Raw genomic sequence first — 20,140 nt, 5'->3', positions numbered from 1 at the left:
AAGAATTAAACTATGTAACAAATAAGTAAGCTAGGGGTATACGACTTGCTGCTGCAGCTGCTTATGTGCTGTACACCACTCATCCCTTAGTACAGCGGGTTCAGGAAAGATGTCACTTGCTCACTTTTGGTGGACCAAGTGTGATGTTTCTGTGGGTTCCTGGTCATGTCGGCCTGCCAAGGCTGCAGTCCTCATACCTCAGTCCGAGAGTTCCTATGTTCCGTCCGATGATCTCTGTGTTGTTGTCTATCAGGAGGTGGTGTCCCTTTGGCATCGCCAATGGTCTTTGCTTCACGGGAATAATCTCCGGCTTACTAAGCCTCTCTCAGTGACTTGGATGACCACCTCTCGGCCCTCCCGCTAGGGGGAGGTCATTTTAAGTAGGCTACATATTGGGCACTGCCTCTGTAGCCATCGTCACTTCATACACATTGTGCACAAGTTTTACCTGTCCACCACTTCCTGATGGACTGCCCATTTTTTAACCATTTACGTTCCTGCTTGGGATTGCCATGTGAGTTATTGGCCATTTTAGCAAATGACATACTGGCTGTCAACCACGTTTTACTTTTTATCCCCCAAAGCAATATAGCGAAAGCCATTTCATTTTTAGTTTTGGACCTCCGTTTCTTTATGGTGTGTCTTCTCACTTTTTTTTCCCCTCCTCCCAAGTGCCTGTTCTTAGCTCTCTTCTATTATGTCAATTGGGGCTGACGTATAGTCGTTTTTTAACTCCTCTCTGTCTTCATGTTCTATAGTTTAGACTTGGGCACATATGACCCCAGTTGTTTTTCACGCCCTAATGCAAAACATAACCAAACCAATCCTAGTTCCCTGTGCCACCACTATTCACTTTTCTCCTCCTCACTCCTCCTGGTCTTTCCTTTTCATGGCTTCGGGACGTCACCCACCCACTGCCCACCCTTGGGTGAGTTTACCCACTTGGTTCTGCGTTGCTTCTCTCTGCCGTAGTTTCCATCTCTGCTCACCATCTTCACTTCAGACCACTGCCCCACCCATCCCCCTTTGGTTAGGTCCTGGGCCCCAGATACACATAGTTCTCTTCCAGGGGCTGAAAGCCTCCATCGCTCTGTTCGATTCACCTGCTCTTATGGGAGTTTCGGGATCATCATCATCATCTTGGACAGTTTCCACCCTCTGACTGCGCCTGTTTGGAACAAAGGCCTCTCCATCGTCTTCTGTCGTGTCACCATCTCTCCGTCTTCACCTTGGTCCAGTCTTCTCCTTTCTTCTGGACGCATTCCATGACTCCTTTCAGCCATCTGTCTCTCGGTCTTCCTCCTTCCAGTTTCACTTCGTGTATCATCCAGGGTACTCTCTTCTCCTCCATTCACTTAACATGCCCATACCATCTCAGCCTTGATTTCTCCATCTCCTCTTGTAATGGTTCCACCTTCATTAAGTCTCTGATCCCCTCATTTCTTAACCTGTCTATCTTTGTCACTCCAATACTGTTCCTCAAGAATTTCGCCTTGCTAATGGGTACTTTGCTTTTCTCTCTTCCTTCCATAACCCAAGTTTGGATGCATATGTCAGGATTCTGAAATGCTTCTGCTTTTCTCCCCCACTCATTTATTTCTCTGTCGTTTTTTTTTTTTTTTTCCATCTTCCTGTATCAGGCTTCCTAGGCACTTGAAGCTCTCCACTCTCCTCAATCGTTCCCCACCAACTGTTATTCCAGTTGTACTTCTCTCCTTCAGTCTTGTTGTGATAATCACCTCATTCTTACTTTACTAAATTTCATCCCACATTCTTGTACTGTTCGTTCCCAGGATACTGTTGGTTTTTACACTGATGGCTCTAAACCCGCTGATCACATGGGATATGTCTTCACGTCTTTGTTGGCACAGAACACCATCTCCTGTCTGCTGCAAAACTGGTGGCTGTCTATCGGACCCTCTGTTTTATTAAATGGTCCTCCCTCGCACAATTTTTGTTATGTATGGACTCGGTGAGAGGGCTTCAGGCAATCAAGCCTAGTGTTTTTCCTGCGACCCCTTGGTCTCTGCCACCCATGGTGCTGATTCTGGTGATGCTGTTTGTTCCTTTGGGTTTCCAGCTGCATGGGTTTCCCAGGTAATGAATGTGTGTGTGTGTGTGTGTGTGTGTGTGTGTGTGTGTGTGTGTGTGTGTGTGTGTGTGTGTGTGTGTGTGAGAGAGAGAGAGAGCTTGGCGACCAACAACCCCCTGTTCTCCGGGGCACCACATGAGCATCTTTACATCAGATCCCTTTTCGCTAAATCGTGGGCCAACTCTTGATGGTTGGGGGGGCGGGGGGGGGGGGGGGGGGGGCGCTACCTCCCTGTCTAATAAACTTCGTGCAATCGAGGAGACACCCACCATTTGTTATTCTTCCTTCCTCCTTCTGCCCCAGTTGGAATTTATCACCATGTTCAGTCTTCATATCGGCGATAGTTGGTTGAACCCTGGATTTTTGCTCCGCCGTGAGCCACTCTCCCGCCTCCCCCCCCCCCCCCCCCCCTTTTTTTTTTTTTTTTTTTTTTTTTTTTTTTTTGTAGTTGGCGCCCCCCACCCATTGGATCTCCATATTTTGCTGGACTGCCCCCTCCTTCTAGCCCTTCACACTAAATATGCCCACCCACCTGTTAGCAGATGACTCTTGCAGAGTTACATCTGTCCCCAGTTTTCTTTGCTAATGTTACGTCTCTTCCCATGTTTAAGTACCTGAATTTACCTCTGGAATTATAGTCATTTGGTTAGTGTCAGCATTGGTTATGGTGGCCTTGGCCTTGCCTCCACACCAGCCCGGCTCTCCTCTCTTTTCTCTAAGTTCTGACTGGTCTATTGTGTGTTTTGTTTCCCCCCTTATTGTGTCGTCTTCCTCTGGTGGTGTCCCCATTGTGTCATGATCATGGTATGGTGGGGATCGGAAAGGGTTGGTCGCGGTACTGGTGCACCAATGAGCAAATGAGCATTGGGTCTCTGGGGTACCCCTGCTCTCACCCCCCCCCCCCCCCCCCCTCCTGTTCTTTACTCTTCCTGTTGCCCCGACATTCTTTTTATCTCTCTGCTCATTTTCCCTGCCCCTTGATTTGGACTGTGCTGTTTGTGTTGTTCCTCGCTTGATTTCTGCCACCTTAGATCATGGGACACTTGAGGTTGCTGTTTGCCAACCAATCAGCCATAAACTTTGAAGGTTGCACAGGCACTAGCAAGTTGGGTGTCTCACAAGGATCTACAATGGAGACAGTATGCCAGAGCTAGTTGCACACTTTTAACTGCACCAGGGTTTTTAGTTGGCACCATCTATTGGTCACCTTTTTCATTGCTTATGACCAAAACTGCCGGCATTTGTTAAAGGCTGAAGAAAGAACAGGTGCCAGTGAGATGGTTTGTCTCATGACACTTCACAAAGAACTATTGTGTTACTTTCACCTCTACTCACAACAGACTACACATGCAGTTTTGAATAATGTTGGCCCATACAGCATTGGACTGACTGTCCTTTTTTCAACTAACTGTCTTGTTAAATTGCAACATAAATGGCAGTGTTTTTCATTAATGTTCAGAACACTTAGTGTTTGGTCTAATGACAAAATTAATACATATTGGTGAAATAATTCATGATAATGTGAGTTGTTCATGAGATGTTACACACAGTAAACATATAATGTCTAGTATCATCGTAAAAGTTGTTTAAGTGCACTTCATGATATAGTTTTTGTTTAATGATATATATTAATAGTGGCAACTGACTCAAAGTTGTACAAGTTTATAACTTGTTGCACAGCTCTACCACGAAGTGACATGTGGGGGAGGCTACGAAGGCAGCAGCCACAAGCAGACAAAGTAAAGGGTGTAGTAAGGACATGATGTAGTTTAGCTAGGGATTGATGCTTGGTGTGAAGGACTTTGATTAGGGACTCAAATGAGTGAAGGTGTCTCGTTTAGCAGCAGCTTTGTCTCCTGCACTGGAGTCTGAGACTCCAGGGTCAAGGCATCAGGTTTAAGGACAAAAGGAGAAGCTCTGTAGCCTTGATGCTGGGTGTAGAGTTTCTGATTAGTTTTGACTAGCATTTAGCTGTGCTGTTCCAGTTTCTTGACTTTAATTGTTTTGAGTGTACATTGCAATTTAGAAGATTAGCATGTTGAGGAACTGTACGAACTTTGACCATTCAGCTGGTTCGTCTCGGTTCAGACTTTTCCACCAGTGACAATATATGCAACAGTAAAATCGTATTGGGAAGTATGTTCAGACACATGAACTGTTTGAACATTCCGCAAATTGTGTTTGAGACCTTGAGTTGGCTTTGTAAATTGACTGCTTCTATAATAACTGAAATAATTCATGCCAATAATAAACTGTCATAAGTAAATAAACAAGAACAATTTAAACATATGTGTTGTCATCTAGCTCATTTGTACAAAACAACTCCAACTTTTAATTAAAAGACAGCTAACAAGTCTGTAAGGAAATTATAAACTTGTGATCACCTTCAAAGGAAACTATTTTACATTGGTGTGCTACTGGTCACCAGGCAGTAACTTATGAGCCAAAATTCGGGTAAAATCCAATCGTACATTTATGTTCCTCTGCCCATCATGAGGAAGAGCTGGCACCCACAACAGGGTGACAAAGCTCGCAAGATTGGTGTCTCACAACCACCTAAGTACCAAAAAATAATGTAGAATCCACAAAAATATTGTCTGTTTTCTGTCCTCTTAATGCTTTTGCATGTAGCACATGTAAGGTGTCTCATGCAACAGTGTAATTACACCACAGAACAAAGCCAACATCTGGCATCAGTAGGTTCAGTTAACCCCAGGGCCGTGCTGTTTATCTTTGGAGCCACTAGAGGCATGACCAAGAGGATCAGTGCATGGTGTCAAGTTTGGTAGCTACTCAAAACTTGAGTAAATATAATTTAATACAAGTAAATAGATGAAAAGATTAGATATTGTTTGACCATATGATAGTGATCATTCTTTGAATTACTCACAACCTTCAAATATCAAGGATTTTCAATCCACAGTGATTTAAACTTGAACAGCAACATAAGTCTAGCTTTTGGAACGGGAGGTGCTAAATTAGGATTTATGTAGAATTTCCAGGGAAATTTATTTCACACAAGAAAGAGGTCCTTCATACGATTGTCATTTGACCAATTCTGGAACATCCTTCATCAGCTTGAGACCTTTAACAAATTGGATTAATGAGAAAGAGAGAAAATTCAAAGAATTTCTGCACAATCTGTCACAGATTTGTTCAGCCAGTTCAAGATTGTCACAGTAATGCTTAAACAACTGCAGACAGTACATGAAATACAAGGAGAGCCTTACACACAAAATTGTGAAAACTCACGTTCCAAAAGGATTTAAAAAATGTAAAACTTTGTTGAACATACATTACTTGTACCAAACACAAAGCTAAAAGTAGAGAAACGTTAGGACCTACACAGAAGTGTTCAGGCTTTTTTTCTCCTCGTGCACGATTTGCAAATGGTATACGTGGGGGAGGGGGATAAAGCTGGAACACTGTGAATCCTCCGCAACACACCACATGGTCGATTGTGTAGTACAGGCGTAAGCATATTCATCTCGTAACAGTGGAGTGTGTTTTGGAGCACATACAAAGTTGCCATTGTACTAGATAGTGAACATTAGTTTTATGCAGTTGATGTATTACAGCAATCCAAGCAGAGGTCTACAACAAAACTGACAACGCTGGTCGATTTCCCTCTATATGGGTTCGATATGAACCCTCACCTGGCTGACCGACCAAACGGCCCTCCTCCTCAAAACCTGTGTTCACCGGGTGGTGGTGTCCTCGGCGGTCTCGGCTGGTCTCCATGGAAACGGCCTCGTCGCACTCCCAACCGACCGGATGACAATGTGTACGATCTGTACGCAGTGTGCAACCACCATGGCCAAGATCCCCAGGGTGGCCATTATACAGGTACGGCCTCCTCTTGATACATTTGAATATTTGGACAGCTGTGTCACATAAAAATAGTTACTGACTAATGTGCTAACAGTATCAAATGAAGTTTGTACCTACTAATAAACTACTGGAATTATAATTTCCTGTTTTTCCACCGACATTGAAGAACTTAGACATACTATTTTCCGGGAGGAACTGGCGTATTTCACAAACCACGCTGTAGACATGTTTTTACATTTTAGGTAATTGTGACTCGTGTAATTTCCAAGATCTCTTGCAAGTGATGTATATCGAACATGCGACTGTCATGGTGCCAGATATCAATTTTGTTTACACTGTTGACAACAGTGCTGACAGATGATGACAGTGATTTGCCTTACCTTAATCGTCATCCAGATCTTCATCGACAATTCTGCATCTTGGCTACTCAGCGAGAAGTAATCCTTTTTTGCTGTACCTGGGACACACTTTAGCAGTATCTCTCAAGAAAACTGTGAGAATCTTGAAAAAAAACTTTTTGCCAATTTTCAGACATGTCTCCCCATGACAATCCATGCAATTCCTAAGATCATGATTTGGGAATAAATAAAGTCTAAACCCCTTTCCATAGTACGCAATCTTGGAATCAACTCCCACCAGATAAGAGTAATGCGAGTCGACACTGCACTGGCTCCACTTTTGGGAAGGTTCACTGTTACAAGAAGCTCTGTTATCAACACTGTAAACGAAAGCAATAACTAATCGACATCTGACACCATGACAGTCACACACTCAATGTGTGTCACATGTAAATGATCTTCGTAATTACCACGATTTGTCGCCTCTAAGATAATCAGCAATTTATGTACCAGTGCTGCCTAGCGCACCAAGTTATTTCTCTGAATTGTTGATAGAGGCATTAAAGAGTCTCAGTTCTTCATACCTGGCAGTGGACTATTACCAATCTGTGGTAGTAGGTAACGTGTTGCTCATTATACCCTATCTTACATATATTTCACAGCCTGTATCGCTTACTAAATGTAGAATTTTTGTCACATTTTTTTCAAGTTTCCCTAATGGAGCTCTTCACTAATGGAAGTGACGTGCTACCTCTTTTGATCAGGTGGTAGCAGAAGGGATGGACTCCATCCGAATGAGGGGGTAGAGAGTGATTTTCATAACAGTGTGTGTGCGCGTGTGCCAGACTTTCCAATCCACGACCTCTCTAATATGTCCCACACTGTTCTGTGCCCCCATCTAATAGGTCAAAGAGCTCAGGCAGACTGGTTATATTAAATCTTATCACCATAAAGTACTTTGTTGGAAAATATATTCTTTTCCACAGCAGGAGATGGCATCTTTCAATACTATGTTGGAGCTATCAAAATATACTCATTTGAGCTTTGACCTGCAATCTCACTCAGTCTCAGTCTGCCTGAAATCCCATAATTATTACTCCCTCTATACTGTTACCCACTCCAAACAATTGCCTCTCTCTGCTTTCTGAACAAATATGTTTTGCATTGGTTCTCATTTTTTATTTTTCCATCAAAATTATTAGTTTTGTCAAATATTGAACCAGAAGTGGTTGTCAGAAGAACAAGTCCAGCATATAGAAAAGTCAGAACAACCTTCAGTGAAATTAAAAGAAAATGCATCACCATGTAAAGTGTAAGAGGAATTTCCCTGTTTATCACATGAGAGAGTGTGTATAGGTGGAATAAGGTGGTAGTCATAAATAAAATCCGCCAGATTTTCTAAAATCATAAGAAAAACAAATATTCATTCAGAGGATTTGTTGATCTAGAAAAAGCATTTGAAAGTGTAAAATGATTAAAGATGCTCAAAATTCTGAAGAAAATAGATGTAACCTGTAGTGAAAGGTGAATAATGTACAATATGTACAAGACCTATTGGGGTTAGCTGAAACAAGATGGAAAAGAGAAGGAAGGAGAGACTGAGGAAAGGCTACTGACTGTACTGGAGTGGAAATGAGGAGGGAAGGAGAAATGGAATCAGAATAGTAGTAAGAGATCGATTAAAAGAGGAAGTGAAGAGAATAAGTGATAGGATGATGAAGACCAAAACATCACTTGAGGGGACGACAATAGAGGTAACACAGGTGTATTGCGCTGCAGGTGGGTTGCACTTCTGAGGAGAAGCAAGAGTTTGAAGAAGAAATACAGAAGCAGACGGGAAGGAAGAATATGACAGTAATGGGAGATTTAAACACACACGTTGGAAGAGAAAGACAAGGCTGCGAAAGTGTGCTTGGACCAGAGGGTTGGGGCTGCTGAAATGAGGAAAGTGGAAGACTATTGGAGTTCTGTCAAAGGAATGGCTTGCTGGTTGGGAACTCTTGGTTCAGGAAAAGAGAGAGCACAAGATTACCTGATACAGTCAAGACTTAAAGAGAAAGTTGATAGTTGACTACTTCCTGTCCGATAGTGCGATGAATAGGAACATCATTGACATTAAGGTAATACCATCAGAGGCATTGGGTAGTAACCACCGTTTGCTGGTAATGAACCTGAGAGGGACTAAGGATAATAAAGGGACAGAAAACCAGGAAAGACGTATAAGGGTATGGAAGTTGAAGGAAGAAGAAAGCAGGCTGCAGTACCTATGTGCAGTAAAGGAAAGCATCCCAAAGGATTAACCAAAAATGGTTGAAGAGGAATGGGCTAGATTCGAGGCAACATTAGTAAGTGCGGTGGAAGCAATATGTGGGAGGACAAGCAACAAAAAGAGATGGAAAGAAACTCTCTGGTGGAATGATAAAACAAAGACTATAGTACAGAAGAAGAATAGAGCCTTTAGGGTATGGTTCCAGAAGAGAACAGTAGAGACAAGAGAAGAGGATCAGGCAAGCAAGAAAGAAGCAAAAAGAGTGGTGGTGGAGGAAAGAAGAAAGTGGATGGAACAGTGGACCAGAATGATGGAGGAGGATAGTGAAGGTGTTATATGTGATGATTAAAAGTAAGAGGAAGAACGGAACCACATATTATGCTCAAATGGTGAACAAAGTGGACATGATGTAGAGAATGAGGAGGAGCTCAAGAATATGTGGAAGGAGTATTTTGAAGAACTCCTGAACCCAAATGGAGACCTGGATGAGGAGGAACAAACCGACGAGAAAAAAGAGGAGGAACAGCAAATACAAAAAGACCTTACATGGGGAGAAGTAGAAGAGGCATTGGGCAAGATGAAGGGAGGGAAGTTGCCTGGTCTGGATGAGCTAAGTGTAGAGATGGTGAGAGCACCAGGAGAGCTGGGGATACAATGGCTGTATCGAGTAATGAAAATTGTGTGGAGACAGAAGATGATCCCAGAGGACTGGAAGAAGAGAATAATTGTCCTGATCTTCAAGAAGGGAAATAGAAAATAGTGCAAGAACTATTGGGGGATAACATTGATGAGTTATTGTGCAAAGATTTTGAGAAAATTTTTGAAGCATGAATTTGGGCAAAATTAGAAGGAAGAATGAGAGAAGACCAATATGGCTTTAGAACAGGAAGGTCCATGGTGGATCTAATTTTTGCTGTGAGACAACTGCAGGAACAGCACTATGAATATGGAATAGATCTACTAATGACCTTCCGGGACATTGAAAAAGTGTATGTAGAAGCAAAGTGAGGAAAGCCCTGGAGAAGAGAGGAGTAACAAAACAGATTATTGGGAGGATAAGGGAAATGTACCATGGAAGTGTGAGCTGTGTAAAAGTGGGAGGAGAGAGATGAGAGCTTGGATTGAACAGACGAATGGCTTGAGGCAGGGAAGTGCACTTTCACCATTACTCTTCATTGTAGTGATGGATAGTATAATGAATGCAGTAGTACAAGTAATTGGTGAAAGGAAGCTGAAAGCTATGGTGTTTGCAGATGATCTGGGGAATGAGGAGGAGGAAGTACAAGAGCAGTTGGATGTATGGGAACGAACAGTACAAGAATATGGGATGAAATTTAGTATAAGAAAGAGTGAGATGATTATCACAACAAGAAAGAAGGAGAGAGGAACAATGGGAATAACAGTTGGTGGGGAACGATTGAGAGTGGAGAGGTTAAAGTTCCTAGGAAGCCTGATACAGGAAGATCGGAAAAAAAACAACAGAGAAATAAACGAGCAGGGGAGAAAATCAGAATCATTTCAGGGGAGTGTCAGAAGCCTGATAGGGAGCAGGTATGTACTCCAAATCAGTAAAAAGGTTACATACCAGACAGTCATACTATGTCCCGATCCTGACGTATACATCAGAAACTTGGGTTATGAAAGGAAGAGAGAAAGCAAAGTACAAGCTAGCGAGATAGAAATTCTTGAGAAACAGTGTTGACAAAGATATACAGGTTAATAAATGAGATGATCAGAGTGTTAATGAAGGTGGAACCATTACAGGAGGAGATACAGAAATCAAGGCTGAGATGGTATGGAAACGTTAAGAGAATGGAGGAGAAAAGGATACCCAGGAGGATACACGAGATGAAACTGGAAGGAAAGAGACCAAGAGGAAGACCGAGAGACAGATGGCTGAAAGGAGTAGAGGAATGTGTCCAGAAGAAAGGAGGAGATTGGACCAAGGTGAAGAAGGAGAGATAGTGGCAAGACAGAAGACGATGGAGAGGCCTATATTCCATACATACCCAGCCAGAGGCTGGAAACTGTCGATGATGATGATGATGATGTGCAAGACCCGAAAATACCACCCGAAATTGGAATGATAGGGTCAGAAAGAGTATAAGACAGGGAAGTAATCTTTGCCCCTACTCTTCAATCTGTACATTGAAGAAGCAAAGGTGGACATAAAAGAAAGGTTCAGTAGTGGGATTAAAATTTAAGGTGAAAGGCTATCAGTGATTAGATTCACCGGTGACATTTCTATCTCCATGAAAGTGAGGAAGAATTGTAGGACCTGTTGAATGGATTGAACAGTCTGATGAGCTTACACTAAAAACAGTGTAAACCAAAAAATATGTAAGTTATGAGGGATAGCAGAAGTGATATTACTGATGAACTTGTATAAAAAGAGGGGGCCACAAAGTAGGTGGAGTGAAAGATTTCTCCTGCTTTGGAAGCCAAATAACACATGACTGTTGGAGCAAGGGGGTTATAGAAAACAGGCTAGCACATGCAGAGAGGGCAGTTGTGGCCAAAAGAAGTCTACCTGTACAAAATACCAGCCTTAAAGTGAGGAAAATAATTTCTGAGAACAGTATTGTATGGATGTGACTCGTGGACTGTGCAAAAATGATTTGAGGTATGGTGTTATAGAAGGATGGAGAAAATTAGGTGGGCTGATAAGACACGAAATAAAAAGGTTCTCCACAGAATCAATGTGAGGAGAGGGACACCTAGAAGACATTGACAAAAAGAACAGGCAGTATGATAGAACATGTGTTAAAACTTCAAGGAATAACTTAAATGGTACTTGAGAAAGCTGTAGAGGAAGACAGATATCTTTCCTTCTCATCCCGTACAACAAATAATTGAAGAACATTTGGCGCGAGGACTGCTCCGAAATGAAGTTGTCGCCATGAGAGAGGAATTCTTGTTAGGCTGCATCAAACCTGTCAGAAGTACAATGGAAAAAAGTGTTTTTTTTAATAACCTCCATTCTGTATTTATTGTTTATGAAAAAACTAACTTTTTGTACTCTATTGTGTATAATGTTTAATATTTCCCTGAAAGTGGAATTCATTTTTGCCTCAATTTGCTTTGTCTGTTCTATCTTCTTTGTCCAACTTTGATATACAGCATACTGCTATCAATATACTTACACATAGGCTTATTTCTCTTTCCTTTTGAAACTTCCTCTGTGAAAAAAGACTTTTCACTCAGAATGTATTATTTCATACAAAATTCTATTAACATGTATCTGTTGTATTTTTTTGTCTGCAGTCCAGTTTTTCATGTATCATAGAGCAGAGTATGAAACCTGTTCATGATCAGTTTCTGCTTAGTAGTTTTGTTTCACTATCTGCTTTGGATTTTTGTTATAAATTGTAATAAGACAACGCAAAGTAAGCAAGTACAGAGTTCTTTTACTTTCTCACAAAAATCAGAGGGGAAAAAAATTGAAAGCTATGTACTTTAGAATAAGTCAATGTAAGGCTCTTTTATTTTGAAAGTTTTACGTTTCGAATAAGGTTGGCTTTGCATGAGTTCCCTTTGGAAGCACAACTTCGGTATGTGTCTCCATTTACTGCAGCTTCACATTTAGTTCTTAAAAATCTACTGTTGTGTTCATAGCCTGCTAACAAAACAGTTTAGTTGATTGTGCTTTCTTGAAAAACATCCAGCGCATGCTAGATATGCCTTTCATTTTGTTTTTCATGAACTATTTTGGAGGTTCAGCTTATGTGAACTCTGCCTGTTTCATTTTTATGGAAGTAAATCTTCAGGAAGATTAAGTGACCACACATTCAGAATGTTCTGGGACATAAATTATGCTGGCAGTGATGCAAGTTCTTTCTACAGCCATGCAATCTTGACCAAATTAATGAGGAGAATGTCCACTCAGGACATACTTATGATTGATTATTTGCATTCTTGTTTTCTCTTAAGCTTCCGGGTCCTTGTACTATATTTTCATCAACTGCATCTGCCTTTTCAAAAATGGAGGTGTGGGAAATGTACAGTTTGGTGGTGTAATTCAAATGAAGTAGTATAAGCAAGATCCTGTCTGTTAAAATAAAATGAAATAATGATTTAACTGTTTCAGTTCGTGTACAAATGTTTTGTAATGCTGAGCAGAAGCAGTAAAATGGAAATGCCCTCTCCAATCTTAAAGCTTGAATGTTTACTTTACCTTTATGTTTCAGAATAGCCTTAGAATTAACGTAAGAAAATTAACAGCATAATGTACAGCAGGTAACACACTGTTGCCATCACGATTAATCCCAAAACCTAATATCAGTGAATCTCATTCATGGGCATTACCTGATGCAGTTTGAAATTTTCCCTCCAAATTATTCTCTAAAATCTTACCGTATAAGTTCCCATATTAGCTAGAACTGATACTCACTCTGGCATGTGGTGCTCAGTGCCTGATGGAGTCACAACCTATCTTCTTTGTATATTACTCTTACGGGAATTGGCAGAACAACATGAGTGATGAGGACAAGGAGCAGGGCCACTATGTCAGTAGTGTGTGTAGAAGTTGACAATGTGGATCTGACGGAAGGCATGCTAGGGTAGTCCATGAAATTGCGATGACCACTGTACCCAGACCGAGCGAGGTGGTGCAGTGGTTAGCACACTGGACTCGCATTCGGGAGGACGACGGTTCAATCCCGTCTCCGGCCATCCTGATTTAGGTTTTCCGTGATTTCCCTTTTCAGGCAAATGCCGGGATGGTTCCTTCAAAAGGGCACGGCCGATTTCCTTCCCAATCCTTCCCTAACCCGAGCTTGCGCTCCGTCTCTAATGACCTCGTTGTCGACGGGACGTTAAACACTAACCACCATTGCCACTGTACCCAGATGCCAGTGGGCAGAGCATCTGCCTAGTGAGCAGGAGATCTGGGTTCAAATCCCAATCTGACACAAATTTTCAAATTGCCCCAGTGATGTAAATGTCCAGTAGCAGCCAAACGTCAATTCCTTTGTCTTGTGCCCTGTCTTCTTTGCATTGTGAACAGAGGACATTACTGATTCAGTACTGCATTCATCTCTGTTCACATCTTCTCATGTTCATTGGCCTTTAGACACCTCGTATATAAAATGCGTGAATTATTATTTTAGAGTTTGCTGAAAATCTTACACAGATAGCAAAAACGTGTGTAAGCGTCGTACATCACTGGATTAGCTGTCAGTTGTAGCTGTCAAAACCTTAACGGTATATATAAGCAATAAAAGACCTAGCTTATACTTGCAAATGACAGCAATTAATACAGATTAATATTTAAAAATTTGGCTGTAGTTGGAAACGCCCTATGGAGCAATAAGATTGTAAGATGACGCAGCACCGTGATGCAATATGGAAATAGCCTGAAGACGGCAATAATGCTGAAATAGACCTATTGCTAATGTGAAACGTCTAGCAATTAATAATTACAGCAAAATTCTGGTACATTGCCATGTCATTGCAAAATATTCTTTCCTTATTCTCATCTAGAATTCCCATCAGACCTGATTGCAGTCACCTTACTTTGACAGCTTTCTGCCGGAACCCATACGATGCCCAGTGGTACTGTTTTGACGACACTCGTGTGGAGCCCGTCTCCGAGACGAGTATAGTGACATCTGCTGCCTACATCCTGTTCTACCAGCGCCGGGGACTGAGCACGGGTTCCTACTCGGCCAGCTCGGCTGCATCCACCAGCTCGTCGGGCTCTGGGCTTGACCATTGGGTCTATCGGATGCCTGCTTTCAACCACTCCATTAGCCGCTCTCAGGAAGACCTCTCCAACAAAGGTAAAGTGGCTCACACACTTACAGAAACCTGTGATGGTAAAGGTTGCCGATGCTGTAGTCAATACTCTGAGCAATTACTTTGATGATGTTTAGTTCCTTAGTTTACTCATCTGATGCCAGCGGTTTTTTCTGCATTCTGTTGGTTTTGTTAATTGCAGTATCTGTGTATGTTATATTCCTGTATCTGAGGAACTGAATCAGTGATAGGTGCATTAATAAGACTGAGAATGTTGCTATCTGCTTCTTCAGAGCTATACACTACACATACACGTATACAGCTACATTGTGGCAGCAGTGCAGCACGACTGTGTGCAGTTGTGGCTGTAAAGTGTGTGTGTGTGTGTGTGTGTGTGTGTGTGTGTGTGTGTGTGTGTTTTTGTGCGTGCGTGCGTGCGTGCGTGTGGTGGTGAGGGGGGCCGCGTGTGCGAGGCCTGCAGCTCTATAGCTCTGAAAGAGTATTCATCCTAAAGGTAGCAGTGTTATGTCTTGTTTACATGACTATCAAAAATTTTGTGTATTGTTTATTTGGTGAATTGATCCCTTTACTCTTTAAATTGTGAACATTTTAGCAATGACTTTATTTTACTATATTAACATTTGTATTCAGTATTTAAGCTAGTTATGCTAAGATAGCTATGTAATATTTTGATGCATTTTTTCATATCTTGTGCAAGATCCTCAATTTCTTCTGTTTTATTGTAATACATCACTTTCCACTCTCTGCCACATCTCTTCATTACTTATGATAGTTCATTTAAAAGAATGGCTCAACAAATGCTTGGTGTGGGTTGTACAAAATCATAATTAATTCTCTTCTGTTGCCATTTTTAAGGCATTCCCATTAGCTTCAGTCAAAATTTAAGTTTTATTATTGTTATTGAGTATGAAGACGTGTCTCGAGTATGAAGACATGTCTCAAGTGGATACTAGGCTCTAACTGAAAATTAAGTCTATTCAGTAGTTTTCAATATAATTTGTTATTGACATTGTTAATTTGAGTCTTCATTGGCAACCTTTGTAGTAGAGTACTTTAGGTTCTCCTCGGTCGCCTGTACAGTACTGGTAGCTCCGTGCAGCACCAGCTATGACATAGTGATGTCTGCTGAGAAACTCCATCCAACAAGCTGCCTGAGGAGTACCTCAACAAAATACAAGATACAAAACAAATATCTAAACTAATACAGGATATCATATACTTAAATGACATTTGTGCAAGTTAACTATTGTAGAGATTAGGAAAAAAATTAGTTGTAATCATGCTAAAAAGTCCTGAATTTAATTTAGCCCACCCCATCTAAATGGGTAAGTGTGCTTTTATTTTCAGCATAATCTAATTCAAATATGAAACCTTACTCTAAGGATTATTCTTTTCAGTTCTACTAAAAATACTGGAACATCAATATTTTTTTCCTTTTTATTCACCGACGATTAACCTACTCAAAACACTCGTACCATTCCTGGTTTTCTTTTCAAAGCAACTGTGTTATGAATTATATTAGGTAAGTATGTAAATATAATTTTTGTATCATTATTCTTTATTATTATCATTATTATTATTATTATTATTATTATTATTATCATTATTATTATTATCATCACCACAATCATCCTCATCATTCTTAGTTTACTTTCAAAACAATATTTCTATATAATCATTTGTTGTTATACTTCTTTTCCAATTGAAACTTAAAATATACTGTATACAACAAGGTTGTGCTTAAAGGAACCCATCACATCAGACTGACTTCCACTAATTACAAAAAAAAGTGCTCTCAACCTTTATGAGTGTACCACAATCTTCTGCTTATTACAACAAAAGGCTGCATTGCCATCTCAGTGAAAATACCATATATTTTGCATTTATGAAATCTATTTCTTTTACATATTTACCCAAAATATTTAATTCATGTGTGATATTTAGAAAAATGTTAAGTTTCTTTTGGTGTGAAACCATGAAATATCTCAACCATAAGCTATTTGGACATTGCTTTGTAATCCATTCTTGAATTCAGTGGATCTGGCAAAATTAACGTAAGTTTGGCAGTCTTATCACCTGTAGAAAATTGTATGAAGCCAACCATATTATCATTCAAAATATTACAGACACTACAAATTCTGTTAACCCATACCAAATATACGAGGGTGAGGGTGAGGGTTCTTAAAAATATTTCAGCTTTTCCAAAAGCCCTTCTTTAAAAGTAGAAAACACCCCCCCCTCCCCCCCCTTCCCGCCCACACACACACACACACACACACACACACACACACACACACACACACACAAGGAAGTTTTTTGCCGTGCTAATATTTTCTTTTCTTCTTTCTTCCTAATTGGTAGTATAATTGCCTAGTTAGGAAATGTGCTTCTGTTTATTGTCCTTGAGTTCGTATGTTTTTGCTAGAACTATCGTTAAGACAGAACGGTAACTATGCTATTAGGAATGTGCTTTCCACATGCTACTGTGCCTTTCATTTACTTAGTAACAAATAAGAAGCAATTGGAGTAGCTCTGAAAAACAGAGTGAACCTCTCCTGCATTGCCATTAAAAAGAAGTAAAGAAGCAGTTGCAGTCTCACACGTCTAGGGGAAAAAGTTTTAGTTTCTGTGATGTGCAGTATCAAAGTTTTCCTGATGGCACCAGTCGCTCTTAATTCAGATGCAAGTCCTACAATTTACTTTCACAGCCATGTGTAATGTAGCTTACAGTTTCTTTTTCTCTCCTCACCAGTACATAGAAAAAGCGTGTGCCATATTTACAAATCCCAAACCAGCTGTGACTTGCTTTGTTTAATTAAAGTTTTGCATCATTTGTTGCAGAATCGGAAGAAAATGCTGCGCCAAATTTCACTCGTGGTGCTCGTAACTACTCGACGCTGCAACCGCAACCGACAAACAAGCGTTCAGTGGCCACGGAGACGGAAGCCGACCATTACTCTGATGAGGGTGCGCCACTTGCCTCTCCCAGGAGTGACTGGGTGAGGGTCAAAACAAACATGGGGCAGACGTAGAAAGAGGTGTAAGTGGTCGTATGTCACTACACTAACACCACTAACATTAAACAGTTGTGGTGGGTGTGTAATGTGGTGCAGGGGCTGCAAGCAGATAAACTGTGTCGTCACCACTTGCGTGAAATGCTGTTTTTGTCTGCAGTATGTTTTTGTTGTGTCATACTTTGCTTTCTGTCAGCATTAATCTCAGTATTTACAAAACTACAAGCTGGAGCTTCAGAAACAACAGCAACATTTAATAGTAGAGCTACATTTTCTGTACATTATGTTCGCAATAAATGCTACAATATGAAAAATTGCATTTTTTAACGGTTACGAGAACCATTAATATATATGTTAGGTTTTGTGCTATTCATTTACAGATTTGTTACAGAGTTGCATTTTTGAGGCTGGGTTAATACAGGTTGTTTCTTTTTAATAACAAAATACACTAGAGAATAACCGCACAAACTGACTGCAATTAATGAAATCCACTCAATTTTTGTGCAATGGATATCTGTTTCCAAAATGAACAATGGCCTCAAAACAATGTACTGCAGGCCATCAGTAATGGAAATCACTGAGCCATAATATGAAATGGTGATCAATGTGAGATTGCTACAATTCTTAAAAAGAAATCAGGAAGTAGTATTACTTTCCAAGTAGAGGAACTATTTCATGTTTACTACTGACAGCAATTAATTTATGATCTGTTATCTTCTCCTTTACTTCTGCTAGAATTCATGGCTTCATTTGCCTTCATTACCACTTGGAATCATTTCCTGGCCCTGGAGATCTACAGCATGCATCTTCTGATTTATCAGAATTTGAATATGCTGGAATAATTGATAATGAGGTGTACTTTAGAGTAGTATATGTTTAATGTAGTTTTGCGTTGATCGCCTGTTCCATCAGTTTTTGGTAGAATGTTTGGTATATTCTGAATGAAAACAAGTGACACTGGTGTAATATTGTACAATATTTCTTATGTATTTTATAAACAGGTTTGCAGGTGTTACGTCATATTCAGGGACAAAGATATATGTGTGTGGCTTTGAAATTTTTATAGGTTCAAAGATTTAAAACTAGTTCATTTTCAGTTTTAAAGTAGTTCATTTTCAGAGATCTTGGTTGGATTCTAATGGTAACCAGTGTTAATTTTTGATTTAGGACTCAAATGAGGAATTAGTTTGACCTTAAATCAAATATTAACAATTGTTATCTTTGGAAACTAACTGAGATACTAGATGCACAACTTCAAAATCCATAAGTTAGGAATGTGACTCACAGGCACTGGAGCTCGTTAGTTCCTGTGACACAAGATGAGGATGAGGTGGAGGAGTGGATTGGGAGGGTGTGACAGGACAGAGGAAGGGGAGACTGCTGGGTAGAGGGTGTGAGTTAGTGGAGATGAGGCCAGGATTATGGAAATGAAGAATGTGTTGCAAGGATAACTCCCATCTGTGTAGTTCAGGGAAGTTGGTGCTATGGAGGAAGGATTGAAGCAGCCATTGAACTCCAGCATATTGTGTTCAGCAGCATGTTCCGTCACTGGGTGGTCAATCTGTGGCCACTGTTTACTGGTGACCAGTCATTCCGGCCTACAGGTGATTGGCGGTCATACACACACACACACACACACACACACACACACACACACAGTATTCTGCCACCACCCGCCATACACAACATCCTGATAGTCACTGTGCCACTGAAAAAAATTGTGACCTTTATTTAACTTATAGTTTTCCTAAGATTAAACAACAAAATTTCAGTGTTACTGACTCCCAATCTAAAGGTTTATTAATTAAAATAATTTTACAAATAATTGCTGTCATTTCTTTGGAAACACTGTTTGTGCCTTTTCAGCTTGTTTGACCACATTTTCTATCTACTCTAAGTGAGCATACAGGGCATCTTTCGAATAGAAGAAGCAATACTGGTTTATCGTATGTAAACACTCTCCGACATTTGAAATAAAAGAATTGTAAGGCTAAAATATTTTGATCCTGTATTTCCTTTCTTTCCTGCTTATATATTCATTCCAGCTCCATTCTGTCAATAGTCTCGGCCTTCTCGGTACTGACCACCTCCTGAAACACACTACTCATCTCAACGTTGTGACCAGTTGTTGTTTTTGCATTTACACTGATAGTATTGTATATGTTGCCTGTTGCCTCCACATGCTCCTCGACGATATCTGCCACATATCCATGAACATCTGAAATGCTTTGGTTTTCCCTGTTTGTAACACAACTCTTCGTTGTAGCTTGTACTGATTTTCTTTCCTGTGTGACATGCATTGGATGTTACACCTTCACTTTCATCCTTCTCCTTCAAACCTATCATTCAAATTTCACTTTTAAGGTATTCAACTGTCTGATCTCCTTCTATCAAAATGTTGACAGAGTCACCGATATAGCTCAAAGATTGTGGAAGGGTTCTTGACATGTAGTTTAGTTTCTCCTTTCCTGTTACTCTCCCACCTGCTAATTTAATTTATCCAACTTGTTTCTGCAAACAGTTTTGTTGATTCCTTGGAGTATAATTCATCCAACTTTTTCATTATCTCAAATGCCATTTACCTTTCCCAGTTTCTGTTGTCCTTTCCCTCAATGTCAGCCTTGCCCAATTCTACAAATCACTACTTTATTGAATAACAATCTTCTTTTTAATTAACAACCACACTCTGCTACCACACCAAGAATTTATTATACATAAGATAATTACATCGATCGTTACACAGTGAACACACTTGAAGAACTAATGTGCTGACCTTATCCCGTTCTTTGACAAATGATCATTCCCAGTAGAACGTCCTGTCTTCCAACACTAAATTATA

General features: G+C 40.4%; 1 protein-coding gene and 1 non-coding gene across 5 annotated transcripts in view; both read left to right on the top strand.

Annotated features, from left to right (window-relative positions):
* LOC126458256 (ubiquitin carboxyl-terminal hydrolase 31) overlaps nt 1-20,140 on the top strand; it is a 359,092-nt gene that overhangs the window by 329,391 nt on the left and 9,561 nt on the right. For 3 of the 4 annotated variants that reach the window (XM_050095171.1, XM_050095174.1, XM_050095173.1), the window contains exons 9-11: nt 5,671-5,938; nt 14,053-14,310; nt 17,129-17,286. In XM_050095171.1, coding sequence (XP_049951128.1) covers nt 5,671-5,938; nt 14,053-14,310; nt 17,129-17,286 — 684 coding nt within the window. Of the gene's footprint in view, nt 1-5,670; nt 5,939-14,052; nt 14,311-17,128; nt 17,328-20,140 lie in introns of all 4 variants that reach the window. The other variant, XM_050095172.1, reaches the window with a different exon arrangement.
* Trnaa-cgc (transfer RNA alanine (anticodon CGC)) lies at nt 13,129-13,201 on the top strand. Its single transcript has one exon. It is a non-coding gene; the product is annotated as a tRNA-Ala (tRNA).

The sequence above is a fragment of the Schistocerca serialis genome, chromosome 2 (genome assembly GCF_023864345.2).
Source record: "Schistocerca serialis cubense isolate TAMUIC-IGC-003099 chromosome 2, iqSchSeri2.2, whole genome shotgun sequence".
NCBI classification, from domain to species: Eukaryota; Metazoa; Arthropoda; class Insecta; order Orthoptera; family Acrididae; genus Schistocerca; species Schistocerca serialis.
Note: the sequence above shows the minus strand (reverse complement) of the source record. Positions and strands in the feature narration are given on the sequence as shown.